The 27,916-nt window shown below is 45.9% G+C and overlaps 2 protein-coding genes across 6 annotated transcripts; both read left to right on the plus strand.

The window, feature by feature from the left end:
• The first annotated feature begins 11,153 nt into the window (after nt 1–11,153).
• On the plus strand, nt 11,154–21,045 carry LOC133381467 (zinc finger protein 664-like). 5 transcript variants are annotated; one of them, XM_061620622.1, is made up of 4 exons: nt 11,154–11,222; nt 14,387–14,555; nt 19,042–19,086; nt 19,843–21,045. In XM_061620622.1, exon 4 carries the CDS (start codon nt 20,549–20,551, stop codon nt 20,960–20,962), a length of 414 nt encoding a protein of 137 aa, XP_061476606.1. In that variant the 5' UTR covers nt 11,154–11,222; nt 14,387–14,555; nt 19,042–19,086; nt 19,843–20,548; the 3' UTR covers nt 20,963–21,045. The 5 variants fall into 5 exon arrangements, with proteins under 5 accessions (XP_061476606.1, XP_061476605.1, XP_061476609.1 ...); XM_061620621.1 differs by having other exon boundaries at nt 19,846–21,045; XM_061620625.1 differs by having other exon boundaries at nt 11,156–11,222; nt 14,473–14,555; nt 19,846–21,045.
• On the plus strand, nt 20,958–22,595 carry LOC133381465 (zinc finger protein ZFP2-like). Its single transcript, XM_061620618.1, has one exon. It carries the CDS (start codon nt 21,049–21,051, stop codon nt 21,628–21,630), a length of 582 nt encoding a protein of 193 aa, XP_061476602.1. The 5' UTR covers nt 20,958–21,048; the 3' UTR covers nt 21,631–22,595.
• The last annotated feature ends 5,321 nt before the right edge of the window (nt 22,596–27,916 follow it).

A 27,916-nucleotide genomic window follows, 5' to 3' on the forward strand; every position in this document is an offset into this window, starting at 1 on the left:
CCATCTTGGTTCGCAGGCTCCTAGCATTAGCGTACAGGCACTTGTAAGCAGTGTCTCTCTTCAACTGTCTTTGGCACTTGTGGTTAGGCCTGTGGTAATTTTGCTCTTCTGAATTTATATCCTGTGCCCCTGCTCTCACAATGCCTACTTCTAGGCCTACCCCTTTTAAAATTTCATCATTTCTTTGGTTTTTATCCCAGGGGGGAGGTTTATTGTGAACCAGACCTTTCTCAGCTCCTGTCGGGTTTCCCCCCTCAGTCAGTTTAAAAGCTGCTCTGCCACCTTTTTAATTTTAAGTGCCAGCAGTCTGGTTCCATTCTGGTTCAAGTGGAGCCCGTCCCTTTTGTACAGGCCCGGCTTGTCCCAAAATGTTCCCCAGTGCCTAACAAATCCAAACCCTTCCACCCGACACCATCGTGTCATCCACGCATTGAGACTGCGAAGTTGGGCCTGTCTGGCTGGTCCTGCGCATGGAACTGGTAGCATTTCAGAGAAAGCCACCTTGGAGGTCCTGGCTTTCAGCATCCTACCTAGCAACCTAAATTTTGCTTCCAGGACCTCATGGCTGCATTTCCCCATGTCGTTGGTGCCAACGTGCACCACGACCACTGACTCCTTCCCAGCACTGTCTACCAAACTATCTAAACGACGGGCGATATCCGCAACCTTCGCACCAGGCAGGCAAAACACCTTGCGGTCTACACGCCCATCACACACCCCACTGTCTATGTTCCTAATGATCGAATCACCCACTACAAGGATCCCTCCACCCCCTGGAGATATATCCTCGGCACGAGAGGATAGCTGCTCATCCCCCAAGGAATGGGTCCCTTCTAAGGGATCGTTTCCCTCTTCCTCAGCTGGATGCTCTCCTTCCCCGAGACCATCGTTCTCCATGATAGCAGGAGAGCTATCATCGTTGGAGTGGGACACAGCTATAACGTCCCTGAAGGCCTCCTCCACACACCTCTCTGCCTCTCTCAGCTTTTCCAGGTCCGCCACCTTGGCCTCAAGGAAATGAAGTCGTTCCCGGAGAGCCAGGAGCTCATTGCACCGAGAGCACACCCACGACTTCTGTCCAACAGGCAGATAGTCGTACATGCTGCAGGCGGTGCAAAACACTGGAAAGCCCCCACACCCCTGCTGGCTTCTTACCTGCATAGTTTTGTTTAAGGTTTATTACGTCAATGGGTTGGAGACTGCGGTTTAGTTGAGGTCAGGAAACAGACGGGCAGAGTAGGGGGCCCTGGCCTCCTCGCCCTGCTGCCGAACTCGCTCTGCTGCCGAACTCGCCTTGATGCTTTGTCAGCTGGGGCTCCCTCTAGCTCATGGAGCAGGCTCCCTCGCTAGGGTGCTCTGACTTTATATGTGTGGCTGGTTCCTCCCAGCTACTGCTGCCAGCCAATGATGTGTTACTTGAGGCTGATGGCTATCAGCTGGGGCTTAACTCTTTAGTATTCTCTCAGGCTTCCTTCCTGAGTGAGGGGCGGGGCTGTTTAAGCTTTTGGCTGCTTTTAATCTCAGCAAGGGGCTGCGCCTTCCAGGCAAGTCTTTTGTGTTTGTTGTTTTCCCACCTAGAACAGCCTGACCTTTCTTTAACCTAGGGAAACAGAGTTTGTGGTTGTGTTTCAGGAAGGCTGAAGCTGCCCTTTTTAGCAAGGACTGAGCTGACTCTCTCCCTGTATGTATCGGTGGAGTTTCTTTTTCCCCCTTCTCTCCAACTGGAATTTAGCCTTGTTTACAGTGTCCCCTGAAGCTTTCCTGCTAGGGTGGTGTTGAAAACTAGCTTTCTATACACTTCCTTCTCCTAGGATCTGTCTCCTAAGATATAGGTTCTTTCAGGATTTGGCTCCTAGCTCAGGGTGACCTTGGGCTGCCCTTATTAGTTATTGCTCTGAGCTGTTTTACTTCAATTAAATAATGGAATAAATGGGAGCTACTTATCCTCTTTTCGCTCTGCTGCTTAACTCGCCTTGACGCTTTGTCAGCTGGGGCCTTGAGGCTTCATCAGCTGGGGCTCCCTCTAGCTCGTGGAGACCTTAGTGTCGCTACCATGAGGCTTCCCGTTATTCCATACTGGATGCCATGCCATGGTTGTTCCAAACCTCTTTACAGACTTGACCCTTCGTTGCAGAGAGAGGTTTGAGAAACGAGTAAGAGTTAAAAAGATTCTCTACTCCTTCCTGCCTACTCTGTGGGCTGCTATACTCAATTTGACCGCCAACTCAATTCCAATGAGTAATAATTGACAGAGAGAAAACACAAATGGTTTGGTCTACCTTCACAGGCAGTAGACTGAGAACAACAGCAATTGAAGCCACACTTCCCAGTATGTGAATTCTCTTTTACCACTATTGGCAAAGAAACAAACCATCATGCAAATAACAAGGTGTAGTGGGTTTAAGGGGGTTGAGCTGACAACATGGAACCACTGTTGTTGCTTCTATGGATGTAAGGGAGGAAGGTCAGAGGTAAATTAAATTCAAATAGAAAAAAACAAACAAAAGTGATGATTTCCTAAATGCAATACCATACCAACCACAACAAGATTCCTATGAGTAAGACAGAAAACTCAGCATCCCTCAACCAGTTGGGGTTCCTAACCAAAACTAAAATAATTCTGGCAGCCAGTTAGCCAAGGTCACAGAAATCCTCATACAGCACAACCTGACCCTGGGGCTGCAGTTAGTGCAGAATGCTGCTGCATGATTGCTGACATGAGTGAGACCCTATCAGCACATAACACTTTTGCTCTGAATTCTGCACTGGTTGCTGATCTGCTACCAGGCCAAGTTCAAGGTGTGCTTTCCATGTCACAGATGCCACACAGTACTTGTTCTGTTCTTGTAAGAAATCGATCTTTTAGTGTGGCAGTACCTATGCTTTGGAACTCCCTGCCATTTACATTAGGCAGGCGCCTTCATTGTACTCATATTGGCACCTGCTAAAAACATTTTTGTTTATGCAAGCCTACCCAGGCATGTAGAAGCTATTATGTTTTTTATCTTCTTTTAACATTGTTAGTTTTATTATTTTGAATGTTTTTAAATACCTGTTTTTAACTGTTTTGCCAATAATTTTATTGTTTTAATTCCTTCTATAAACCGTTTTGAGGTTTTTACAATAAAGCAATATATAAATGTGGTAAATAAAATACATAATTAAATTTTGGAGTCACTGTGGCCCTTGGGTCTCTTTCCTCTTTTGTACCGAGTCAGGCCATTTGGTACCACCTAGCTCAGTACTGATGACATGGACCAGCATTGGCTCTCCAGGATTCCAGGGAATAGTCTCTTCCAGATATTGAATTTTGGACCTTGGCATAAAAAGCATGTGCCCTACTACTGAGCTACAGCACTGTTTAAAAACATTTTTTTTAAGAAAACAAATTTCAATTCACTAATGCAGTGCTTCCCAACCTGGAGGCCATGACTCCTAGGGGGACTGTGAAGTAATCCAGAGGGGGCTGCAAACAGTAAAGAAATTTGTTGTTTTTTAAAAAAAGGTCTTCACTTCCAGGACACTGACTGCTCCCAACTGCCGCTGCAGATGACACCTCCTCCTTGCTCCAAACAAGAGGAAAGGGCTTTGCTGAAGTGCCAGAGCATCTTTCAGGCACACCAAGTGCAGGCATCTGCCTATACCACACATGGCAGATACCGAAGGAGGCTGAACGCTACCAGGAAGAAGAGGGGATTACTATCCTGACTCCTGTCTCCTCACACTGCCACAGCTGACAATGCCCTTACTCAGAAAGACAGGAGAGGGCTTTTTGTGAAGCAAAAAGCAGCAAGGCTGCAAGGAAAGGCTCTTTTCCCTCTTCCTTCCTAACAGCCAGCCTGCCTGCCTTTCTTGGCTCCTGCTTTGCTGCCACTTCCTTTTAAATATTCTTATTGGCAAGGCCGCTCAGATCTCACCTTCGGCCCACACAGAGCCAAGGAGCAGTGAGGAAGCTCAGGACTTACTCTCCCCCCATCTCTGAAGCTAAGTGTGTGTGCCAGCATTCCCCCTTTCTTCCACTTACATTCCACCACCACCCAACCTCTCTCTCCAAGATGCTGCAGTAATTGAGGGTTTCCCACGTGCCCAAATGCCTGCCTGCAGATGCTTGCAGGAGGGGCAGGTGTATTTGTGTGGGTGCATGCATGCACTGATCTGTCTTGTGCTCCACTGTCATTCCCCAAGTGCACGCTAACCAAGTCATCAGTTCTGGTGATCATCCCAAGGCCTAAAAGCACTAACCCCCCTCCTCAACCTATCCACCCTTTTGTCTTCACAATCTAGCGTCCCCACCACTACCACAGTGCTGCTTCTGATTATTATTATTTTAAAAAATGCTCAGCAGCTGAAATTTATTTATTTAATTATTATTGCATTTTACTTTTCCTTCAAGTTGCTCAAGGTGGTATATATTGTCCCCCCCCTTTCCATCTTGTCCTTACACCAACCTTGTGAGAAAGGTCAGGCTGAGAGAGTGTGTCTGGTCCAAAGTCACCCAGTGGGCTTCATGGCTGGGTGGGGATTTGAACCTGGATCTTAGGCCACTGGTGTTGGGAGACAGGACTGTACATCTTCAGACTGTGGGTGAGGTGGGAGGGGGATACCAATTTGATTGGACCTTTGCATTAAGAAAGCAACACCTCCCTGTCTGCAGGGAGCTTTTTATGGAAAGGGATATTTGGAGATGTGATTGTGCCACACACCATTTTTTCAATAAAAAGAAACTAAAATTACAATTAGCAGGGGGGAGGAGTCATGACAATTTTTGAACTTACAAAGGGGGTCCCGTAATTGTAAAGGTAGGGAACCACTGCAATAATGAATGCACAGTATACCTAGGGCAGATCCACACCATGTATTTAAAGCACATTCAACATACATTTGAAGCACATGAATCCTGGGAACTGTAGTTTGCTAAGGGTGGTGGGTACTATAACTGTGAGGGAAAAACTACACTTCCCAGGATTCTTTGGGGAAAGTCATGTGCTTTAAATGTGAGTTGGATGTGCTTTAAATGTATTATGTGGATCTGCATTACTTCATAAACTTTGCCTATGTATAAATCATTTTACTTAAATTTTAAAATGGAAATAAGCTACAAAGTGTACTGGGTGGCCAAGGGCTACACGTCATCCCTCAGCCTAATCTGTCCCTCAGGATGAAAACAACAGAAGGGGACCATGACCACCCCAAGGAATTTTCTCTTCTCTTAAAGATACAGAATCATTCTCAGGCCCTGAGCCTGGCAACCCTATTTCCTACATAATAAAAACTGTGATATACACAATTCTTTGCTATGTTCAATCAAAAGTCCTAATAATTTACAGCACAATCCTAACCATGTCTACTCAAAAGTAAGTCCTATTAAATTCAATGGGGTTTACTCCAGGTACGTGGGATTAGCATTGCTTTACTCCCACAAAAACAAGTATTGGATTAAAGCTTTCATATTGGGAAGGTTCTCAAAGCACTGCCCTCTTCAACATCCTAGGGTTTGACTCTTGCACACAAGAGAAAAAACCCTGAAAGCTATATACTTACTAGGGTTGCCAGGCTCAGGGCCTGAGAATGATTCTGTATCTTTAAGAGAAGAGAAAATTCAGCCAAGTGCAGGTTTTCGTGCAACACTGTAGTGGGAAAAACCACAAGGTGAAATTCTCCTTTCCCCCTGCACAACTTTTAAAGATACAGAAGACCTCTTGGAGGCTGGGCCTGGCAACTTTTAAAAAGGGTTGAAAACATATCATTAAATATATATATATATTAAAAAGCATTTCTAACACAGATGCAGACTGGGATAGGTCTCAACTTAAAATGCTTGTTGAAAGAGAAAAGTCTTCAAAAGGTGCCGAAAAGATAACAGAGATGGCGCCTGCCTAATATTTAAGGGGAGGGAATTCCACAGGGTAGGTGCTGCCACACTAAAGGTCCGTTTCCTATGTTGTGCAGAATGGACCTCCTGATAAGATGGTATCTGCAGGAGACCTCTGTTGGAATTGCGGCTTGCCTGTCAGGGCAATGCCACTGCGTATGACAGGAATGAATAGAGACAGAACGCTAGAAGTGGTGAAGATGAATCTTTTACTGATTCAATAGCTTAGTTCAGATACACAGATACACGAACTCTCTCCTTCACATACATCAAATGCACCCCCCACACCCTGAGCTGTTTCTATGGAGTTATATAGCCTTGGCAGCTTTCCTGCCCAGCCACCTGCAGCCTTCGGTCTGCTATTTGTCCTTGAGCTCCAGAGTGTTTTTTTTTTTTTTAACTCTGTTTTAACTCTGTCCATGTCTTTTGGAATACATCATGTCTCAGCATTCTAACAAGCCCCCACCTTCCAAACACACATGGCTTCTTATACATTTTACATTTTACAGATTATGATTTTTCATCTTACACATACCACAATTACAGTTCAGTTATTTACAGTTTTATAGTTTCTCTTTTTTCTGTTGCTTGTTATTGTTTTATTGTTACATTGCAATCATTGTTAATCTTTTACTATACACATGCCCATTTTGTTTATTAACCTGTCATGTATTTCTTCAGTCAACGGTTTTGTTAATACGTCAGCAAGCATTTCTTTAGTGTTCACATAGCTCAATTCAATCATTTTGCTCTGTACACAGTCTCTAACGTGGTGAAACCGCACACTCACGTGTTTAGTGCGCCTATTGTTGGCTTCTGATTCAGCCAAACGTATGCAAGACTGATTATCCTCATATACTCTTATTGGCTTATGTATTTTTATCTGTGCTTCCTCCATTAAGAGTTCATACCAATTTAATTCGTGACATGCCATGGACAGGCTGATGTATTCTGCTTCAGTACTGGATGTTGCCACAAGCGTTTGCTTTCTGCTGAACCAGTCTATTGTAGACCCATGACACATAATCAACACACCCGCTGTTGATTTACGGTTATTTTTGTCTCCAGCATGGTCTGCATCTACATAACATGCTAGATTTCCTGTTGCTACAGCAGATAGGGCGAGTCCATAATTCACTGTACCCTTGAGATATCTAACTACACGTTTAACTCCACGCCAATCTTTCTCTGTGGGTTTGCTACTTTACTACACAGTAAGCTAATAGCATTAGCTATATCCGGGCGTGTCACTTTGGCTAAATACTGTAGTTTACCTATGATTTGTCTATACAAGTCTGGGTCAGTAAAGTAGTCACCTTCTGTTTCGTTTTGAAATGACACCGACATGGGTGTTTTCGTTTCATTGCAATCTGCCATCTTACTGTCAGCTAATAGCTGCTCTATTTTGCTTCCTTGATGTAGGATGAAACCACCGTTACCATCATGAATTACATGCATACCCAGATACTCCTGTACGGGCCCTAAGCATTTTGTTTGCATGTTTTGTTTCAAACCAGAGGCAAATTCCTGTTCCTCCCTCTCATTGTTATGCATATATAGGATATCGTCTACATAAACTAGACAGTAAGAGATTTCTTTCCCTTGTTTAATATAGACACATGGATCTGCTACGCAACGTTGAAACCCCATGGCCTTTAAAACCTCATCCAACTTGATGTTCCAACATCTTGCACTTTGTTTCAGGCCATATATAGATTTGTGTAACCTGCATGCCATTCCTGGTGGTGTTACACACCCTGGTGGAGGCTGCATATAAATCTCTTCTGTTAAATCCCCATAGAGAAATGCAGTCTTGATATCATAATGATATACCTTTAAGCCTCTTACAGCTGCCACCTTCAATAGGAGACGAACAGACTCATGTCTGATTACCGGTGCAAAGACGACATCATAATCTGTGCCCTGTTTCTGTAAGAACCCTTTGGCAACCAGACGTGCTCTATGTATTTCACCTGTGTTTGTTCTTTTATGTTTAAATACCCACTTGCACCTTATCATTGACTTGCCAGGAGGCAATGGCTCCAATGTCCACGTTTTATTGCTATCCATTGCCTCTAATTCATCCTGCATGGCCTTTTGCCATTTGGCTTGCTCATCCGGAGACATTTGTTTAATCTCATTTATATCCCCTGGATCTCTCTTTGTGCCTCCCTCAATCCACGAGGGACGTTCCTCGCACAACACTAACGTGGCTTTTATTTGTGGCAGTGCTTGCACTTTTTCCTCCACTACTTGAGTACCTGTAACTGCGGTGAGTGTCACATGAAACAAAGACTGCTTAATGAAACCTTTCACACATGTCTTATTTCCCTTCACTATCTCACATGTTCTGTTTCTGAATGTAACTGTGAACCCCATTGCACACAGTCTGAACACAGATAAAATGTTACATTGAATGTCTGGCACGTACAAAACGTCAGTAATAATTGTATTTAAATCCCTTAAAGTCACAGTACCCATAGCTTGTACCTGTTTCCGTGTTCCATCAGCCAGCATCACGTGTGAAGTCGCTGGAACCATTGTCCTGAAGATTGATTTGTCATTTATCAAATTGTGCGTAGCCCCAGAATCAATAAGCCAGGTTCCTTTAATTTTATAGTCTCTGTCTCTGTCTTTACCTTCCGCTTTCACTAGCTGCACTTGTGACTAATTCCTTCTCTGTTTTCTTTGCCGCAACTCACAGTCTCTTTGCAGATGAGTTAATGACCCACAACGATAGCATGCCTTTGTACCAAACGACCTGCCAAACGACCTGCCATTAATCTCAGTCTTTTCACTTTTTCCTTCCGGCTTTCTTTCCTTCTCCTGTTCAGAAGCCTCCTGACGTCTCTCCCACTGCTGTATCAACTTGCCAGTCACGTAAGGGAGCGATAAATCCTCTTCAGGGAGCGCTTCGAGTGAACTAATAAGATTGTCCCATGATGAATTTAATGTTGCCAGGATTATATATATTTTTTGTGTGTCCGGCTATATTACATTTCTTTCTTGTAACTCAGCAAACAGCTTTGAAATTTTAAACAAATGTTCAGCCATCGTGATGTTATCCGTGTACTTGAGCTGGTACAATCTTCTTGTTAAACTTATTTTATTGCTTGCTGCTTTTCGGACATGGATCTCATTCAGAGCTTGCCAGGTTAATTTCGCTGTTTCTTTATCCTGCACGTATAGCAATTGAGAGTCACTTACTGCCAGGATAATATACGATCTTGCACGTTCATCCAGTCTTATCCACGGTGCCGGTGGGGGATCAGACGGGGGATCCTCTGTTACAACAGTCCATAAGTCTTCCTTTGTGAGAAACGCCTGCATCCTCAGTCTCCAATTCAAGTAATTAGTTTCGTTCAGACGCTCCAGCGGCATCCCTTGCGAAAGCGAAACTGCCATTTTTCACAGTTTCCTTGCGTCACTTTGGAGAAACGAAACTTCTCTTTTGACAGCTGTACCGTATCTGATTTCTTTACACTGCAGGTCCCTTTTACGATCTGCACAGGCTTCCACTGGCTCCTGTCACCGTTCGTGCTGCTGTCGACAGTCGGCTCAGCTCTGCTGCCTTTCTTTCTTCACTGCACTCTGCTTATGCTCTATTCCTTTCCTGTCTCTGGGCCCATAACCCTTTGTTGGAATTGCGGCTTGCCTGTCAGGGCAATGCCACTGCGTATGACAGGAATGAATAGAGACAGAACGCTAGAAGTGGTGAAGATGAATCTTTTACTGATTCAATAGCTTAGTTCAGATACACAGATACACGAGCTCTCTCCTTCACATACATCAAATGCACCCCCCACACCCTGAGCTGTTTCTATGGAGTTATATAGCCTTGGCAGCTTTCCTGCCCAGCCACCTGCAGCCTTCGGTCTGCTCTTTGTCCTTGAGCTCCAGAGTGTGTGTGTGTGTGTGTTTTAACTCTGTTTTAACTCTGTCCATGTCTTTTGGAATACATCATGTCTCAGCATTCTAACAACCTCATCTGCAGAGCGCAGTAATCGACTGGATATATAAGGGGTAAGACAGTCTTTCAGGTGTCCTGGTCCCAAGCTGTATAGGGCTGTGTACACCAAGACCAGAATCTTGAACTTGGCCCAGCAGCAAATGGGCAGCCAGTGCAATTCTTTCAGCAGTGGGGTGACATGTTGGCGATACCCTGCCCCAGTGAGCAGTCTCGCCACTGCATTTTGCACCAGCTGCAGCTTCCAGACCAACCTCAAGGGCAGCCCCACATAGAGCGCATTACAGTAACAGTTAGCTGATTTCTGATTTCAGAAGGTCCCAGGTTCATTTGTCGCTGCCTGTCAGTGTAGGAAATATTGACCTAGATAAGACCAGTGGTCTGGCTCAGTATAAGGCAGATTCCTAGGCAGAAAATACAAAATGACTTCATCAAATTGCAACCCTAGTTGGGATAGTGAATGAACAAGGCTTGCAGCTAGCTGTACAACTGGGGGGTCAAATGGCTCTCGTTTATTTATTTTATTTATTTATTATTTCATTTATACCCTGCCCTTCCTTCCAGCAGGAGCCCAGGGCGGTTGATGCAAAATGTTAGCCCACTGACACTGAAGCCAAGGGAGGAAAGGCAACCCCCTGTGCTAAGTTCAGCCTGGCCCAAGTCCCAATCCTGATGAGTTTGATCATCACAGACCTTAGCCCTGAGTTGCATCAAAACCAGGAAGATCAGACAGCTGGAAAGGGGGGGGGCAGAGAGGATTTTTTGTTGCTGCAAAAGCTTACCTTCCCCCCATGAAAACCTCAGTGAGGTCCAGTGTTTTTGTAGCCAGTAGCAAGGGCCTGAGGCCAGGGAGAGCGGTGGGGGTCCCCTTGCAGCTGGAAGGAGGGAGGGAGTGAGCCTGGGAGCCTGCAGCTCCTCTGATCACCCCCTCCCCCAACCCCACTTATCCGCCATTGCCTGCTGCTGGGCCCCTTTCAATTCCGGACAAAGAGCAAAAGGGGAAGAGCTGGAAATGCAGGGGGTGCCCAGTATGATGGGGGGGGGGGAGGCTGGCCAAATGTGCACCCCCCAAGAGCCCCCACACGACCGCAGGGAGGAGGAGGATTAAACTGGCGGGGAAGGAGGCGATCTAAGCCCCATTGACTAAGCACCGGGGGGAGGAGGGAGGGAATCTTTGGCTTTCAAAGGGGGTCATTCAGTCCTCCAATAGGTCAAGGAAACGAGCTCTGGCTCCTAGAGGGGCAGGAAGTTGTAGAGGAGGAGGGGGAGAGAGAATAGTGAAGGGGAGGGGGCGGGGAGGTCTCTCTTTGTCACCCGGCGAGAGAAATCAGACCAGAGAGGAGGAGGGAGGAGGAGAGGCTGGGGCGTGCAGAGGACAAAGAGGTGCGGCATGCGGGGGACAGAAAAAGAGGAGGGGAGAGAAGGAGGAAGAAAAAGGATTTGGGGGGGTTGAGGGAAGAAACTCCCCCCTCTGAATGTCCCCCCTCAGCTGGACCGGGGGGGGGGTTAAGAGCCTTCTCCAGACTTCCCCTTCCGAGTGTGTTGAAAGGGAAGATCAAAGCCTCCTCCCCCGGGGTGGATCTGAGCTTCTCTGGCAGGACTGGCCCAACGGAGGGGCGGAGGGTCTGCCTCTGCTGGCGCTGCCCGCCCCCCTCCTGCCCGGCTTCACCCCTTGCCCTGGGATCACCCGCGCTGGTGGGAGGGCCTCCGGGTGCTACAGAAGGTCCACAGTACAGCGTGTAGTGGGCAATGCTCGCAACAACCCTGTGAGGTGGGCCCGGGTGAAAGGCTGGATATAATAGATTGGTAAGTGGAGGTGGGGGAGAGCTTTCTCCAGCCTGAGGGCCACATTCCGTTATGAGCAGCCTTCCGGGGCCACTTTCATTGGTGGGCGGGGCCAGAGGCAAAAGGGGGTGGAGCAATGGATGTGACTCTTACAGTAGACTAAATTGTAGCCAAAGTCAGAAAGTATATGCATATCAAGAGAGAGAGCGACACACAGAGAGAGAACACTTTAGGGGGATGCAGAGTACTACACTTAGTCTGAGTTGGGGTAGAGATGTGCCAGCTCAGGGGGAAAAATCAGAAGAAAAATAGTTTTATCCCCTCATATTTTTCCAGGTATTCACATCTCTACCAGGGAAACCCAGAATTAAACCCCCGTACTAACCTACACAGCTTGCTGGGCCACCTTGGACCAGTGACTGTTTCTAAACCTAACTTACCTCACTGGGTTGTTGTGAAGTTAAAGGTGGATAAGTTCTGGACACGTGTGTGTGAGACAGAGACAAAGAGAGATTATTAGAATTACTTTCCAGGTTCAAATCCCTACTCAGGAGTGTAACTCAGTTGGTGATCTTGGCCCAGTGACAAGGTTTTTGTGAAGACAAAGGGGTGTGTGTGTGTCAAATTATATTTCACACTCGGCTCCTTTGAAGAAGGCCTGGGAAAAATATTAAAGCAATAAAACATGCAGCTAAAGATAATAAACCTCTTATCTTAGTCGCCCAAACTACAACCCTATAAAGTAGGCAAGAATGCTGTTAACCTGTCCACCTTGTACACCAGCTGCTCAACTTGGAACTGACCTGCCATTTAGTGCCCTCCAGATGTTGCCAGACTTCAACCCCCATCAGCTCCTGCCAGCAAGGCCAATGGCCAGGGATGATGGGACTTGTAGTCCACAACATCTAAAGCAGGCATGAGGAAGCTTTGGCCCTCCAGATGATTCTGAAATACAACTCCAGTGATCCCTGGCCACTGGTCATGTTTGCTGGGGCTGATGGGAGTTGTAATTCAGTAATAGTTTCCCCACGCTTGATAATAGTTTCCCCACACTTGATCCAAAAGTTAACTCAGATTATATGAATAGGTGATACCAGCCATTTGCCCTGCTGTTTTTAAAGTAGATGTGTTGCAAATAGTTCAAACACTTTACATTGCCCAGTGAGCTGGAGCAGACTAAATGCAGCTCAGTTTTTCTCTCTCCATACTTCCGATGGAAGCGGTGGAGGTCTTCCTCATCCCCAGAGAGATCCAAGATGGAGCCATTGACCTCATAGAATCATAGAGTTGGAAGGGGCCTTGTAGGCCATTGAGTCCAAGCCCCTGCTCACAGCAGGAAATCCACAGCTAGAGCATCTCCTGTAGATAGCTGTCCAGCCTCTGCTTGAAGACATCCAGCGAAGGGGATCCCACCACCTCCCTAGGCAGTTGGTTCCATTGCCGGAACTGCCCTTTAGAAGTTCCTTCTAATGTCCAATCTGAATCTACGCTCCTGCAACTTAAAACCATTAGACCTAGTCCTACCCTCTGGGGCAGCAGAGAACAAATCTGTACCCTCCTCTATGTGACAGCCCTTCAGGTACTTAAAGAGTGCAATCATGTCACCCCTCAGCCTTCTCTTCACCAGACTGAACATGCCAAGTTCCTTCAACCTTTCCTCATAAGACTTGTTCTCCATCCACTCCTCTGTTTCAATACGTACAAAGCATACGACTGCCAACTGTCAGGGACCTGATATTTGATTAACATACACAACGTGTTAATTTTTAATGACAGTGTTATAGGAGTGTGTGGTTGGGATGGATGATGTCTTTGGGTCCCTTTTCCAGCCTCTGATTTGGAATCTACAGGTGGAGTTGTAGCAAAGAAACCTGCTCCAGGAGACGAACTAATTCCTTGCATAAGCTAATAGGTCCAGCCAAGTTTGTCAAGTGGCCCCCATTAGCATGTGTAAATATTGGGCACTGGAGCAATGTGTTGCCATAGAAACTTTCAGAAGAGAGGCCCTCCTCCCGCTCCTTTGGCTGGAGGCTCCCTCATCCTAGAGCTAAGAAGTGGTCTGTGTTAGAGTTAGTCTCTGTTCTCTGTGCTTCGTCCCAAAGGTATGGCTTTGGGGGACTTCTCTAGAATCCTGATGGGGAACCAAGATCTGTTAGATTGTTAATGCCGAGAACCCCTCCATCTTATGCTCAGGTTGTATATATGTATAAATGAAACCATATATCCTAAAGACACCTTCATTCCAGGGAAACCAAACCCTGGCTAATCTGTGGAGCCTCTGGAGGTCTCTCATCACTCAGAGATTGGGGTGCCTGCAAAAAGATGCATAAGACACAGTGAAGAGGGCCCAGTAACAAAGCCTGGAATGGTTGACATGTTGAAGGAGAGACTCTGCGGTGGGGAGGAAGGAAAGGCTTTGAGGATGCCAGAGTGGAGACAAGATGGGGGGGACCAAGATGGGTGGCTTGACTGAGGGTGGTGAAGGAGATGAGACCCCACCCCCGCATGGAGGACAGTCTGGAAGAAACTGGGGAGGGGTCTGGGAGAGATTTAGGGCCTAAAGGTTAAGGCCTTTTGTAGGTCAGGCATCCAGAAGCCAACTGAGATGAAGAGAAACAGCTGAGGAAAGTGACGTCCCTTTTATTTGTTTAGAGCCTTTACAGTTCCGCACAAGCTTCGGGACGCTTATAATATTTACACTCCTCGCCTCCACATTTGCATAAAGGAGAACATTCCTCCCATCCCCTGTCTCTCCCCTGCAGGCTCTTGAGAGCTGTTCCCCATTGTGGCAAAATCTGTGAGAGTCCCAGAGGTGGCCTAGTTGACGTCTCCTCCATCTCCCCCACAGGCAGCGCAATGGCCTCAGAGGCACCGTCCGGATCGTCTCTTCCCTGGGGCAGAATGGGAAGAGGTGCTGGGCGGCCACCTCAGGTAAGTGAAAGATCTCTGGGGTAAAGACAGAGAGGACAACCCAGGTGCCTCTTTCTGGGTTGGATGGCAGGGAAAGAGTCTGCCTTTTTTTCTCTACTTTTAACACTGCGTAAGAAGAGGCCTGAAGCTGGACCAGCCAAAGGCCCATCCTGTCCAGCGTCCTGTTCCCACAGTGGCCGACCAGATGCCTACGGGAAGCCCCTGAGCAAGCAGGATCCGAGAGCAACAGCGCTGTCCCCTCTTGTGATCCCCAGCAACTGGTATTCAGAGGCATACTGCATATGACCATGGAGGTAGAGCATAGCCATTGTGGCTAGTAGCCATTGGTAGCCTCATCTCCATAAACATGTGTTTCAGGCAATGTCCTGTCCTCTTCCTCTGCGAGGGGAGGGCTGTCCAGTGGTAGCATGGGTGCCAGGAGAGGTGCAATGTCAGACTGAGGAGTGACTGACAGGTCTGGGGGTCTCTCCAAGGGGGTAGCTGGAACTGATGGAGGTGACCCATCAACATCCAGAGTGGAGGTGTCAATGTCCAGAGTGGGGCCTGCTTTGGTGTTCCCACCTCGGCTGGTCCTTCACCGACTGGGAAGTCCCAATCCAAGTCCTCCTCCTCATTGGTCCACCCCCTACTAGCATGGCTCACGACATCATCCCCTCTCCATGCCGGGCCTCTTCCCACCCTGGAGCCTTGGGTTTGTCAGGGTAAGTTTCATGGAACTTTCTCACCAGGTCCAGTGCATGGATGTCTGTTGCCGCCTCCCACAATCTTTCCTCCAGTCCAAAAACCTTTCCAGTGGATTAAATACTGTAACTTCCATCGGCACCGGTGGGAGTCGAGGATCTGTTCCATTTCATATCCTTCCTGGCCATAGACAATGACCAGCGGTGGGGGGAGGGGCATCGGGCGCTCGGTAGGGACTCGGAGTCTCCTCCAGGGTTAGCAAAGACTGGTGGAACACGGGGTGTATTCTCATGGAGGCGGGCAAGCGTAGCAGGAACACCACCAGGTTGATCTGGGCTTCTACTTCAAAGGGTCCCACACTCCTTTCTTCCAGTTTATGGGAAGGTGCCCTCGTGGGCAGGTACTGTGTCGAGAGCAATGCCCTATCCCCCACCCGTATCTTGGGGCCAGGCTGCCGGTGTTGGTCAGCAACTCTCTCCTAAGTGGCCTTAGCTCTTGCCAGCTGCTCTTGTAACAACTGTTGCATTGCCTGTTGCATTGCCTTGAACAAACTCTGCCGTTGCAGGTACTGCCAGGGTGGAGTTAGGTGTGGAGAAGGTTCTAGGGTGGTACCCAACGCTGGCGAAAGAAGGGAGTTTTTTGGGTAGAAGTATTAGTGAGTTGTTGTAGGCGAACTCAGCCAGGGGCAACAAAGACACTCAGGTGTCCTGCTGATAGTTGACATAGCAGCGGAGGTACTGCTCCAGGGTGGCATTCACCTTTTCAGTCTGTCCATTTGTCTGGGGGTGGTGTGATGATGACAGCCCTCAGTTGGATCTGTAACAGCTGCCACAGGGCATGCCAGAATCGGGCCATGAATTGGGGGGCCCAATCCAAGACCAGACTGGTGCGGAGTGCATGTAGCCCCTACACGTGCTGGATAAACAACTGCACCATCTCTTGGGCTGTTGGTATGCTGGTACATGGAATAAAATGAACCATCTTGCTGAAGGCCTCCACAACCAACAGGACCGTGGTTTTTCCCTGAGAGGCAGGTAAGTCCATGATAAAGTCCAGTGTGACCATCTGCCAAGGGCCCTCTGGCATGGGGTGTGGCTCCAGCAACCCGGCCTGGTGACCAGGGGTGTGCTTGGCACTCGTGCAAGTAAAACAGGAGTAGATGTATTTTTTGACATCGTATTTCATTCGTGGCCACCAGAAGCCACATGTAACAGCCTGCATAAGTCTTGATACCCCAAAATGTCCTGCTATCGGAATGTTATGGCATTGCCATCGAACTTCGGCCCAAAGCTCTCCAGGGGGTACGTACAGGGCTTTGAAATGATAGAGCAGCACCCCCCCTCTGGGTGAAGGCTGGGGTGTGGTCTTGCAGTTGCTCTTGAGCGAATGGGTCTTGTTCCTGAGCAGCATGCAGTTCTTCAGCCCACAGATTGGGGCAGGCCACCGCTATCATCTTATCCAGGGGAATGATGAGGAGTAAGGAGGGTTTCATGATATTCCGGCTTGTGGGACAGGACATCAGCCCTGTGGTTTTGTGCTTGGAGAATGTAGTTGATGTGGAAATAAAATCTCACAAAGAGTTGAGCCCAGCACACTTGCCGTTGGTTCACCTTCCAGGTTGTTTGTAGGCTCTCGAGGTTTTGATGGTCAGTGCGGACCTCCACTTCATGCTGGGCTCCCTTCAGGAGGTGTCACCAGGCCTTGAATGAATCTCAGATGGCGAGTAGCTCCTTCTCCCATACAGTGTAGTTTTCCTCCGAGCTAGATAGTTTTTGGGAGAAGTAGGCGCAGGGAAGCAATTCCCTTCCCTTTTCGGTGGGTTGTAACAACACCACTCCAATGGCTACGTCCAAGGCATCTGATTCCACCATGAACGGTAGTCAGGCGTCAGCATGTTGTAGTATGGGTTCTGAAGTGAACGACACCTTCAGTTGTTTGAAAGCCTTTTGGGCTTCTTCAGTCCAATGAAAGGGCCAGTCTCTTTTAAACATTCTGTTAGGGGGGGGTGTCTTGTTGGACAAGGCAGCAATGAAGCGTCTGTAGTAGTTGGCAAAGCCCAAGAACCGCTGCAGGACCTTCTTGGTTTTGCAGGGGGTGCCAGGAAAGCATGGAGCATTGGGCTGAAAACAACAGAATGCAATTCAACAGGGATAAATGCAAAGTTCTACACTTAGGAAAAAGAAACCAAATGCACAGTTATAAGATGGGGGATACTTGGCTCAGCAATATGACATGTGAGAAGGATCTTGGAATTGTCGGTGATCACAAGCTGAATATGAGCCAACAGTGTGATGTGGGTGCAAAAAAGGCAAATGCTATTTTAGGCTGCATTAACAGAAGTATAGTTTCCAAATTGCGTGAAGTACTAGTTCCCCTCTATTCAGCACTGGTTAGGCCTTATCTTGAGTACTGTGTCCAGTTCTGGTCTCCGCACTTCAAGAAGGATGCCGACAAACTGGAACAGGTTCAGAGGAGGGCAACAAGGATGATCAGGGGACTGGAAACAAAGGCAATGGAACCCCGCATGGTATCCAGGGGAACAAAGGCTATGGGTCTCATCCCCTATACTTAAGGAAAAACCCCCAGCAACAGTTCATAATGATTCAGCCAATCAGGGGGCTTTCTCATGAAGTAATATTCCCGACGCTTCTTCACTTTTTGCGCCTTGGCAGGCCCCCTCCCTTCCTGATCTCAAACCTTCTCAGGCCCGCATGGCCTTGAGTACCAGGCTCTCACCAGATAACAGAGATAACCAGGAGCTGCTATTCAGGCCTCCTAATTAGTTTCAGCTGAGAAACGAAACCTAAAGTTTTCCACTCACACAGAGGCCCATCTCCTCCCAAGATGAAATCCCCACAATTCTCTGCATCTGAGCCATTTTACACAGTTCATTTTAAACCAGTCTGAACCAATATTGCGATTTCATGACACTTCCCAGATGTATCAACTCAGACACTGTGCTGATGCTAGACTAGATAGGCTATTAGAGTTATACAACAGGGCTGTTCTTGTAAAGTGGCCTTCAGGTTGAAGTTTCTACCTTCTGAGAAAGTCCCCTAATTATGATAGCTGGATAGATTTCAATAGTGCCACTGAGTGGAGCTGTATGTATTGTTGCCTGTTCACAAGTGCCAATTGGATCCACATGCCCGTCCTATTCATTACCAGGAGATCTAGGATCTTTTCCAGGGTCCCCACCCCTCTGGTTGGTTCCATGACTAGCTGTTCTAGGACACAGTCATTTAGGGACCCTAGAGACTTTGCCTCTTTGGTGTGAGTGCGACACAGATGTACGCTGTCTAGATAAGGGTAGTTGAAGTCACCCATTACTGCAACATATTCTCTTTTGGATGCTTCCTTGATTTCTTTATTGCAAACACCTTTTGGATATTTGCTACCTCTGGAATCAGGACGAGCAGCTGGAGAGGGGTGGTGCCTTTATGGCCTCCTTGTGGACTTCCAAGGGAGTGCTTCTACTCAGGCACTGTGGGGATGCTGGACTAGATGGGCTTTTAATCTGATCTAGCAGAGCTGTACTTATAAAGAGGAGAGGTGGCCTCCAGGTTGAAGTTTCCATCTCCTGAGAAAATCCCCTAATTACAATAGCTGGATTGGTTTCCTTAGTACCACTGAATGGAGCTTTATGTATAGTTGCCTGTCAACAAGTGCCAATTAGATCCACGTGCGTCGTCCTATTTATCACTTGCTTTCCTTTGCTTTTGGGAGGGGGCCATAGCGGTGGGTGGACATGAAATGCCTAGGTATTTGGTTTCAGAACTAACTAGCTTGTCTGATTCTTGGACAGAAATTTCAAAACTGGATTTCATCTTTTGCCTGGAGAGACCAGCAGGTATGGATTTTAAAAATAACTTGGGAAAGGTTATACTGGGAATGAAAGGATGATGCAGTACCTGTGCCTAAATTCAAAAGTTGCCAGCGAAATATATACTCCGCTGTGTGTTGAGTGATTCCCCTCACAGTTCAGAGCGTCATTGCAAACTCTTGTAATATTGGTCTTGGGCCATCCCTGTTTTAACTCAGCAATAGAGTACCGAGTTCTGTGAAGACGTTCCTACGTTTAATCCCTGGAATCTTCAGATAGATCTTGGAAGGATCCTCATAGGAAACCCTGTGGGGCAGCAGCCAGCCAGTGTAGACAGTAGTGAGGTAGAGAAACACATGGTCTGATTCAGAATCAGACAACTTCCTGTGTTCCTGTATTTCTGTCTGACCACCACAGGAACCAGTGAGCAGTGCCCAGTTTGCCTCTTCTGCAGCCTTGCTGCCCTTGTCTTCTCCCTCATCAAATTGTTGTATTATTTTAGAAATGTATACCGCAGTTGCTTTGCAGTAGGAGGAAACACCAGACACATCAGGGCTTAGTGACATCAAGTGACATATGGACCAGAAGAGAATTCATGCTGTTCTGTGAGACTGTAGAATATTCATGTAAGCTTTGTTTCAGCTGGGCATACAGAGAGAAATAAGAATTTTGGAGGTGTAAAAACCTCAGAAGCAGCTAATTGGTCTTGATCTGTGATGAGTTTCTTTGTTTTTGCTTTGAAATACCAACATTGTTTTCTTATTTCTCTCTCCTCCCCCTCAGCAGAAGATGCCCAGAAGAAAGAGAATTATACGGAAGCACAAATGGTGTTATTGGTAATAGCCAAATGTGAAGCACAAAAAGAGATGTTTGGAAATCATTGGGGACCAAAAAAGGATGAAGGAAACTAGTCAAAGAATGGGATTAAGAAATCCTCTTCTCAGATTTTGCATCGAAGAACCCACACAGGGAACAAACCATTTAAATGCATGGAATGTGGAAAGAGCTTCGGTCAGAATGGTAACATTGCTGAATACGAAAGAAGCCACACAGCAGAGAAACCATTTAAATGCATGGAGTGTAGACAGAGCTTCAGTGTAAGCAGCAGCCTTACTTCACATCGCACAACACACACAGCGGAGAAATTATTTAAATGCATGGAATGTGGAAAGAGCTTCAGTCGAAGCTGTGACCTTATTAGACATCAACGAACACACAGAGGAGAGAAACCATTTAAATGCATGGAGTGTGGAAAGAGGTTCAGTCAGAATAGTTACCTTAGGATACATCAAAGAATCCACACGGGAGAAACCATATAAATGCATGGAGTGTGGACAGTGCTTCAGTGTAAGCAGCAGCCTTACTTCACATCGCACAACACACACAGCGGAGAAATTATTTAAATGCATGGAATGTGGAAAGAGCTTCAGTCGAAGCTGTGACCTTATTAGACATCAACAAACACACACGGGAGAAACCATTTAAATGTATGGAGTGTGGAAAGAGGTTCAGTTGCAATGGTCAACTTAGTATGCATCAACGAACACACACAGGGGAGAAACCATTTAAATGCATGGATTGTGGAAAGAGGTTCACTGCCAGCAGTAGCCTTACATCACATCAAAGAACACACACAGGGGAGAAACCATTTACATGCATGAAGTGTGGAAAGAGCTTCAGTAGAAGCAGTCACCTTACTTCACATCTCAGAACACAAAGAGGGGAGAAACCATCTAAATGCAGAGAATGTGGAAAGAGCTTCAGGGGGAGCAGTAGCCTTACTTCACATCAAAGAACCCACATAGGGGAGAAACCATTTAAATGCATGGAGTGTGGAAAGAGCTTCAATCAGAATAGTTACCTTAGGATACATCAAAGAATCCACACGGGAAAAAACATATAAATGCATGGAGTGTGGACAGTGCTTCAGTGGCAGCAGCAGTCTTACTTCACATCGCGCAACACACACGGGAGAAATTATTTAAATGCATGGAATGTGGAAAGAGCTTCAGTCGAAGCTGTGACCTTATTAGACATCAACAAACACACAGAGGAGAGAAACCATTTAAATGTATGGAGTGTGGAAAGAGGTTCAGTCGAAATGGTCAACTTAGTATGCATCAACGAACACACACAGGGGAGAAACCATTTAAATGCATGGATTGTGGAAAGAGGTTCACTGCCAGCAGTAGCCTTACATCACATCAAAGAACCCACACAGGGGAGAAACCATTTACATGCAGGAAGTGTGGAAAGAGCTTCAGTAGAAGCAGTCACCTTACTTCACATCAAAGAAGGCACACAGGGGAGAAACCATTTAAATGCACAGAATGTGGAAAGAGCTTCAGGGAGAGCAGTAGCCTTACTTTACATCAAAGAACCCACACAGGGGAGAAACCATTTAAATGCATGGAGTGTGGAAAGAGCTCCACTGTAAGCAGTGGCCTCAGTAGACATCAACGAACACACAGAGGAGAGAAACCATTTAAATGCATGGAGTGTGGAAAGAGGTTCAGTCAGAATAGTTACCTTAGGATACATCAAAGAATCCACACGGGAGAAACCATATAAATGCATGGAGTGTGGACAGTGCTTCAGTGTAAGCAGCAGCCTTACTTCACATCACACAACACACACAGGGAAGAAATTATTTAAATGCATGGAATGTGGAAAGAGCTTCAGTCGAAGCTGTAACATTAATAGACATCAACAAACACACAGAGGAGAGAAACCATTTAAATGTATGGAGTGTGGAAAGAGGTTCAGTCAGAATGGTCAACTTAGTAAGCATCAACGGACACACACAGGGGAGAAACCATTTACATACATAGAATGTGGAAAGAGCTTCACTGACAGCAGTAGCTGTCATGCCAGCCTGCCAGCCTTGCCCTGGCCTGCATTTAAAATGGCTAAATCCCAAAGGGAATTTTGTGGGGAATTTTTCCCCTTGACAACTTTTTTTTTAACTTGCTAGCAAGCAGTTAAACATTTGATTCTCTTTCATCACTGTGACTTGGTGATTTTTACAACACAGCTGTATCAGCTTACAGTTAGCTTCGGAACTTCTTATCAGCAGAAGGGGCCTGGTTCCGTCAAGGCCATATAACTCCTTGCATTTGTTATGGGAAACCAAGAGGAGGCGCCAGGTGCTGTGGGAACATAGTTTTTTCATCCCTTTGATGAAAATGTTAATTGGTTAATTGTCTCTGGCTGGGCGGAAGATTTCTTCCATAAGAAGAAGCTCAGAACTTTGGGTTAAGTGTCCCACTTTGGAGCACCACCTTGCCTCTTTGGTGATGTTCTGTTGTGGCTCCATTTCCATCCTGACTCGCAATTCCCTGATGGGAAGAAGGCTATCCATTTAGAGATCCTATGCTTTGTAAGTATAGCTTAGGCCAGAAAACTTTGTTATTTTGATCTGTGCCAAGAAACTTATTTTATCTTTTTACTTACTGAAACCTTACCCGTTTGGGTGTATGGTAACAGGATTTAATTTGCTGCTAAAACTTACTTTTGTGCATCTCTTTGTTTTTGTAACCTTTTTATGCTTTTCTTATTTTCTTTTTTTTAATAAACTTTAATTACTTTAACCAACGTGTGTTCATTCCAGAGAGAGGGGTCAGTTCCACAATTCAGTCCTTGCCATTTGACCACAACTACCGTGTAACAGAGAAATGTTTTACCTGAGACTTCAGAAGGGACAAGGAGTAAAGCTAGACTCTTGTCCTGAGGAGCTCTGGTGTTTAATTGGGCTCTGGGGTTCCCTTTGCCCCAGAGTAGCTAACCAGTTGAAGGGTGGTGGCAGTTACTACCTTGCAGGGTTGGTGTGAGCGTGCACAACCTTGGTAAAGCAGGATTTGCTGGGATCAATTGCCCAAGGCAGGGAATTGACTCCTGGGACAGTGAGAGCAGACGGGGAGGGCTCCCCGCTTTCACTACAGTAGCCTTATGTCACATCAAAGAACCCACACAGGAGAGAAACCATTTACATGCATGGAATGTGGCAAGAACTTCACTGACAGTAGTAGCCGTACGTCACATGAAAGAACCCACACAGGGGAGAAACCATTTAAATGCATGGAGTGTGGAAAGAGCTTTAGTAGAAGCAGTCGCCTTACTTCACATCACAGAATACACACAGAGGAGAAATCATTTAAGTGCATGGAGTGTGGAAAGAGCTTTAGTCAGAATGGTAACCTTACTTCACATCAAAGAACCCACACGGGGAGAAACCATTTAGATGCATGGACTGTGGACAGTGCTTCAGTGTAAGCAGTAGCCTTACTGGAAATCGCAGAACCCACACAGTGAAGAAGCCATTCAAATGCATGGAATGTAGATAGAACCTCAGTGTGAGCCTCACTTTAAATCTTTAACCTAGAAGACTGGAGGAATTTAGGTGGGCCACTCTAGTGAAACTGCGAAAACAGCCTCTTATGATTAGACAAGGTTGAGGGGTCTTAAGTTCTTCGTTTTGCCCTTAGGCTACTCTGATTCCTTATTCTCAGACTTTGCACAAAACTATGTGGGTACGTTTACTGACAGCAGTTGTCTGAATAGGGAGGCTAATGGTTAGAGATCCTTCCCAAGGAGCCTTGGGACTTTGAACACATCAGGAAATGTAGAAAGAAATTTGGGATTTCTTAAACACTTTTATGAATGCATACTATATAATGTATATCAGAATCATTCTGGGTACATGGTACATTGTAATAAATAAATATAATACATGTAAAGCAGATAATCATGTCTTACATGAAAGTGTTCCCATTAAGACTTGTAAAAATATCTCGGCCAGCTTATTTCCACATTTTTGGCTCCATTTCCCTCCTAACTGCAGTGTCATGTAGCTACATTTGGCTTTGGTGCCAGCTCTCTAATCTTTGTTTACTACTAACTTCACAGACTGCCTGGTGATTGAAATGCAGACTGAAAAACAGAGGGGGAGAAATGCCCAAGTCTTTTATTCTAAGCTTGTTTAACATTAGACAACATTAGACAGCATTATACATGGTACATAATATGCATTTATTGTACAGATGAGAGCCTGAGGAGGTAAAAATACATAAGAAATGGGAAGAGCCCATGACAACAGAATGTAGCAATGTTAGGTTTGTAGTTAATTTTAATCACGCAGGCTAGAAAGATTAAAGACTTATTCAGGCACTGTCTCTGTCCTCTTTTGCACATCTATTTTAAGACCTTCCTTTTTCAACAAACCTTTTAAGTGGAGCTCTTTATCCCAGTCTGTATATGTATTAGCTTTGAAAATATTTTTAATCATGTTGACATATGAAATCTTTTTTGGTTCCATTGTTGATGTTTTGAGATTATGGGAAGTGATTAATAAATGGAAATAAAAATAAAATACAGACCTACAGTTTCCAAATCGTGTGAAGTACTTGTTCCCCTCTATTCGGCACTGGTTAGGCCTCATCCTGAGTACTGTGTCCACTTTCGGACACCGCATTTTAAGAAAGATACAAAGTGGAACAGGTTCAGAGGAGGGCAACAAGGACGATCAGGGGACTGGAAACAAAGCCCTAGGAAGAGAGACTGAAAGAACTGGGCATGTTTAGCCTGGAGAAGAGAAGACTGAGGGAAGATATGATAGCACTCTTCAAGTACACACAGGGGAGGGCCGGGATCTCTTCTCGATCATCCCAGAGTGCAGGACACGGAATAATGGGCTCAAGTTGCAGGAAGCCAGATTTCTACTGAACATCAGGAAAAGCTTCCTAACTGTTAGAGCTATATGACAATGGAACCAATTACCTAGAGCTGTACCTACCAGCTGTACAGCCGCCCCTTTGACTTGGACTTGATAGCCTTATGGGCCCCTTCCAACTCTATCATTCTATGATTCTACAAGCTTAGGGAAGAGCACAGAAAATAAATACTATAGGCAGGGTCTGCTCTAAAGGACGGCGAGGTTGGGCCCTGGTCGAGGGCCCTGTGGCCCAGGGGGCCCCTTGAAGGGCCCCTCTTTAGGGTGGGGGAGTAGCGCTCCCCTTCTGCAGTCTGCGGCATAATCGCTGCCGCAGATAGCACCGCCTGCCAGTTCTCTCGCTCCACCTACCTTTCCTGTGTTTTGCGGCTGTGCACACAGCTCTGCCCTTAACCATGATGGCGGCCTAGGTTTCCCTAAGAGGCTGAAGTGTCCGCCGCCATCTTGGTTGATGGCAGTCCTGCCTGTGGATAGCATGCATGCATGCTATCACCAAAATGGCGGTGGAGGCTTCAGCCCCTTAGGGAAACCTCAGCCGTCATCTTGGGTAAGGGCAGCCGCAAAACACGGGACAGAAAGATAGGCGGAGCGAGGGGACAGACGGACAGGCGGTGCCATCAACGGCAGCGTGTGCCAGGGCCCGGGGCAGGTTGGAGCCTGGGTCAGGCTGGAGCCAGCCCTGACTATAGGGTGTGTTTCTTAACTCCACCTTGAGAGTCCTTTCTGGACTTGTTCCTGGCTGATTTCCCTTCCTGTTGGACAATCAAGGGAAAACTTTTTAACTGGCTGCTATATTAAGGATGAACTCAGCAATTGGAAGCTAATTGTGGAAAGCAACCGGAATTAATTTTTTTATTGGTTTGCTGGCATGATTTTTCTGTCAAAACCCCTTAAAAGCTACATATATTGGGTATAGGGTAATATACACAGCACTATTCCTCTAAGGCTGTTTTCATCCTTTGCCATCATGTAATCAGGAAAAGGAAGAAACAAAAAAATAGCCAATATGATTGAATATAGTGAGTGCTTTAAAAGAGTAAAGGGTAGCAATATTTTTCAGATCATATTGTTATCTCTTTATTTTAGCAATCAGCACCCAATCCTGCTCTACTCATTTTAACTACAGAATAAACAAACTCTTACTGCAGGCAAACAAACATGCGTTGTTACTGTTGTTTGGGTAGACAGCAGAACGGAAAATGAAAACGAAAAGCAGAGCAAAAGAAAGTCCAATGGTTGGAGTCTAACGGTAGCCCATCTTATAAAGTTCTAATATTTAACTCTTCAAGGATCATATTACTATTGTTGTTGTTGTTATGTGCCTTCAAGTCAATTACGACTTATGGCGACCATATGAATCAGCGACCTCCAAGAGCATCTGTCATGAACCATCCTGGCAAACTCTGAACATCTTGCTAGAGCCATCAGCAGGCCTCCTGTTACAGCATTTCGCCAACCTCCTAATTTGTGCAGACTGTTGGTGAGAGCTGTGCTTAAGCCACCTATCACCAATCCAGGGTCTCATCCTTGTCACTCCAAACGCTGTATCATCTGCGTGTACCTCAGGGAGACAGCCACTTTCAAAAGCACTAGGACAGGCAGAACATATTACATCAAACAGAACATCACCTGCAGGTCCTGCAATATAGTTTACATCATCGAGTGCAAAAGACCAGGATGTCATATCCAATACGTAGGAAAGACCACAACTGACCTATGCACGCGCTTCAGGAACCACAAGTCCGCAATTCTGACAAAAAAAGTGGAGCAACCAGTTGCAAAGCATTTTAACATCAAGGGTCACAGCCTGTTGGACTTTTCCGTTACAGTGATAGAGATGCCAGCAGATCCAGCAGCATTGACCAAAAGGGAGAACTTTTGGATTTACTCTCTGGACACATTGGCACCACATGGCCTGAACCTGGAGGACAGTACCACCACGACTTAGCTTCTGCAAATGAAGCCCCTCTGAGCATTCCATCCTCAAAGCTCTATAACTGCCACCTTGGTAACAGCATTTGTATGTTAGCAGCTGATGAAGGCGGAAGCTGAAACGTTTTGTTAATCACAATTACGTTCATATATGCCAATGCTTCCTATTCTTCCCTTAAAATATGAGTAATGCATAAAAGGTATTTTCAATTATTATTACTGATCGTTTTTATAATGCCTTTTTATTGCACTTAGATTACACATTGAATTCTTAGTATGAATTACTAATATACATACATAGTTATAGAAAAGTAAATAAAATGAGATTTATTGTAAAATACTAGTGTGATCCTTGAGCTTGAAGAGTTTTGGCTAACTTCACAATATCTGGAGTATACTTGGATAGTAACAGTCTTAAGTCACCACGACTAACAATATCCAAATGGTTTCCATTCTTCACTAGTATGCGATTCACTGCACTAAATCCTTGTTCAATGAGATAAGAAGATGGAAAGGCAATATAAAGAACTAATTAAGTCCACACAGTATGAACCAATAGAATACACTGTGTTACTTAACAACAAACTCATTCAGTTTACCGGCATCGTTTCGTTAAACAAGTTCATTTAAACATCACAGAAAAAACGGGTAGCGAGTGTGTCCCATTCCTGAAGAAAACCAGCAAATAACTGACTGTCTGCGTCACCCGTTTGCACACAGCACTCATCCGTTGGAAGAATGCACCCTCCACCAATACACCCAGCTTATCAAACACTCTCTCATGATTGGTTCCAACGTCCCTCAAGACAGCATCGGAACATTACCTAGTGCTGGGGCATGGCTAATATCCCCATTCCTTGTTATGACACTGACCGCTATTCAGAATTTCTTTACTAAAGAGCACACACTATTTATAGTGTTATTTCCATGAATTGAGACTATTAAATACATCCTAACTGGGGACAAAACAGTTTAAAAATTAATGATTTGTATATTAAATAAAATTAAACTTAAATGCTTCAACTGTTGCATCAGACGGCCAAATGTCAACGCCCCCCAATGAACCCAAATGCCCCCTAAAGTTTGTAGTCATGCCAACGCCCCCTGAAAGGCTGTAACGCCCCCCAGGGGGGCACTACCGCCCACATTGGGAATCGCTGTTGTAAATAAATAAAGATTGTCCCTTTGAATTAATCA

Source organism: Rhineura floridana, chromosome 3 (genome assembly GCF_030035675.1).
Source record: "Rhineura floridana isolate rRhiFlo1 chromosome 3, rRhiFlo1.hap2, whole genome shotgun sequence".
NCBI classification, from domain to species: domain Eukaryota; kingdom Metazoa; phylum Chordata; class Lepidosauria; order Squamata; family Rhineuridae; genus Rhineura; species Rhineura floridana.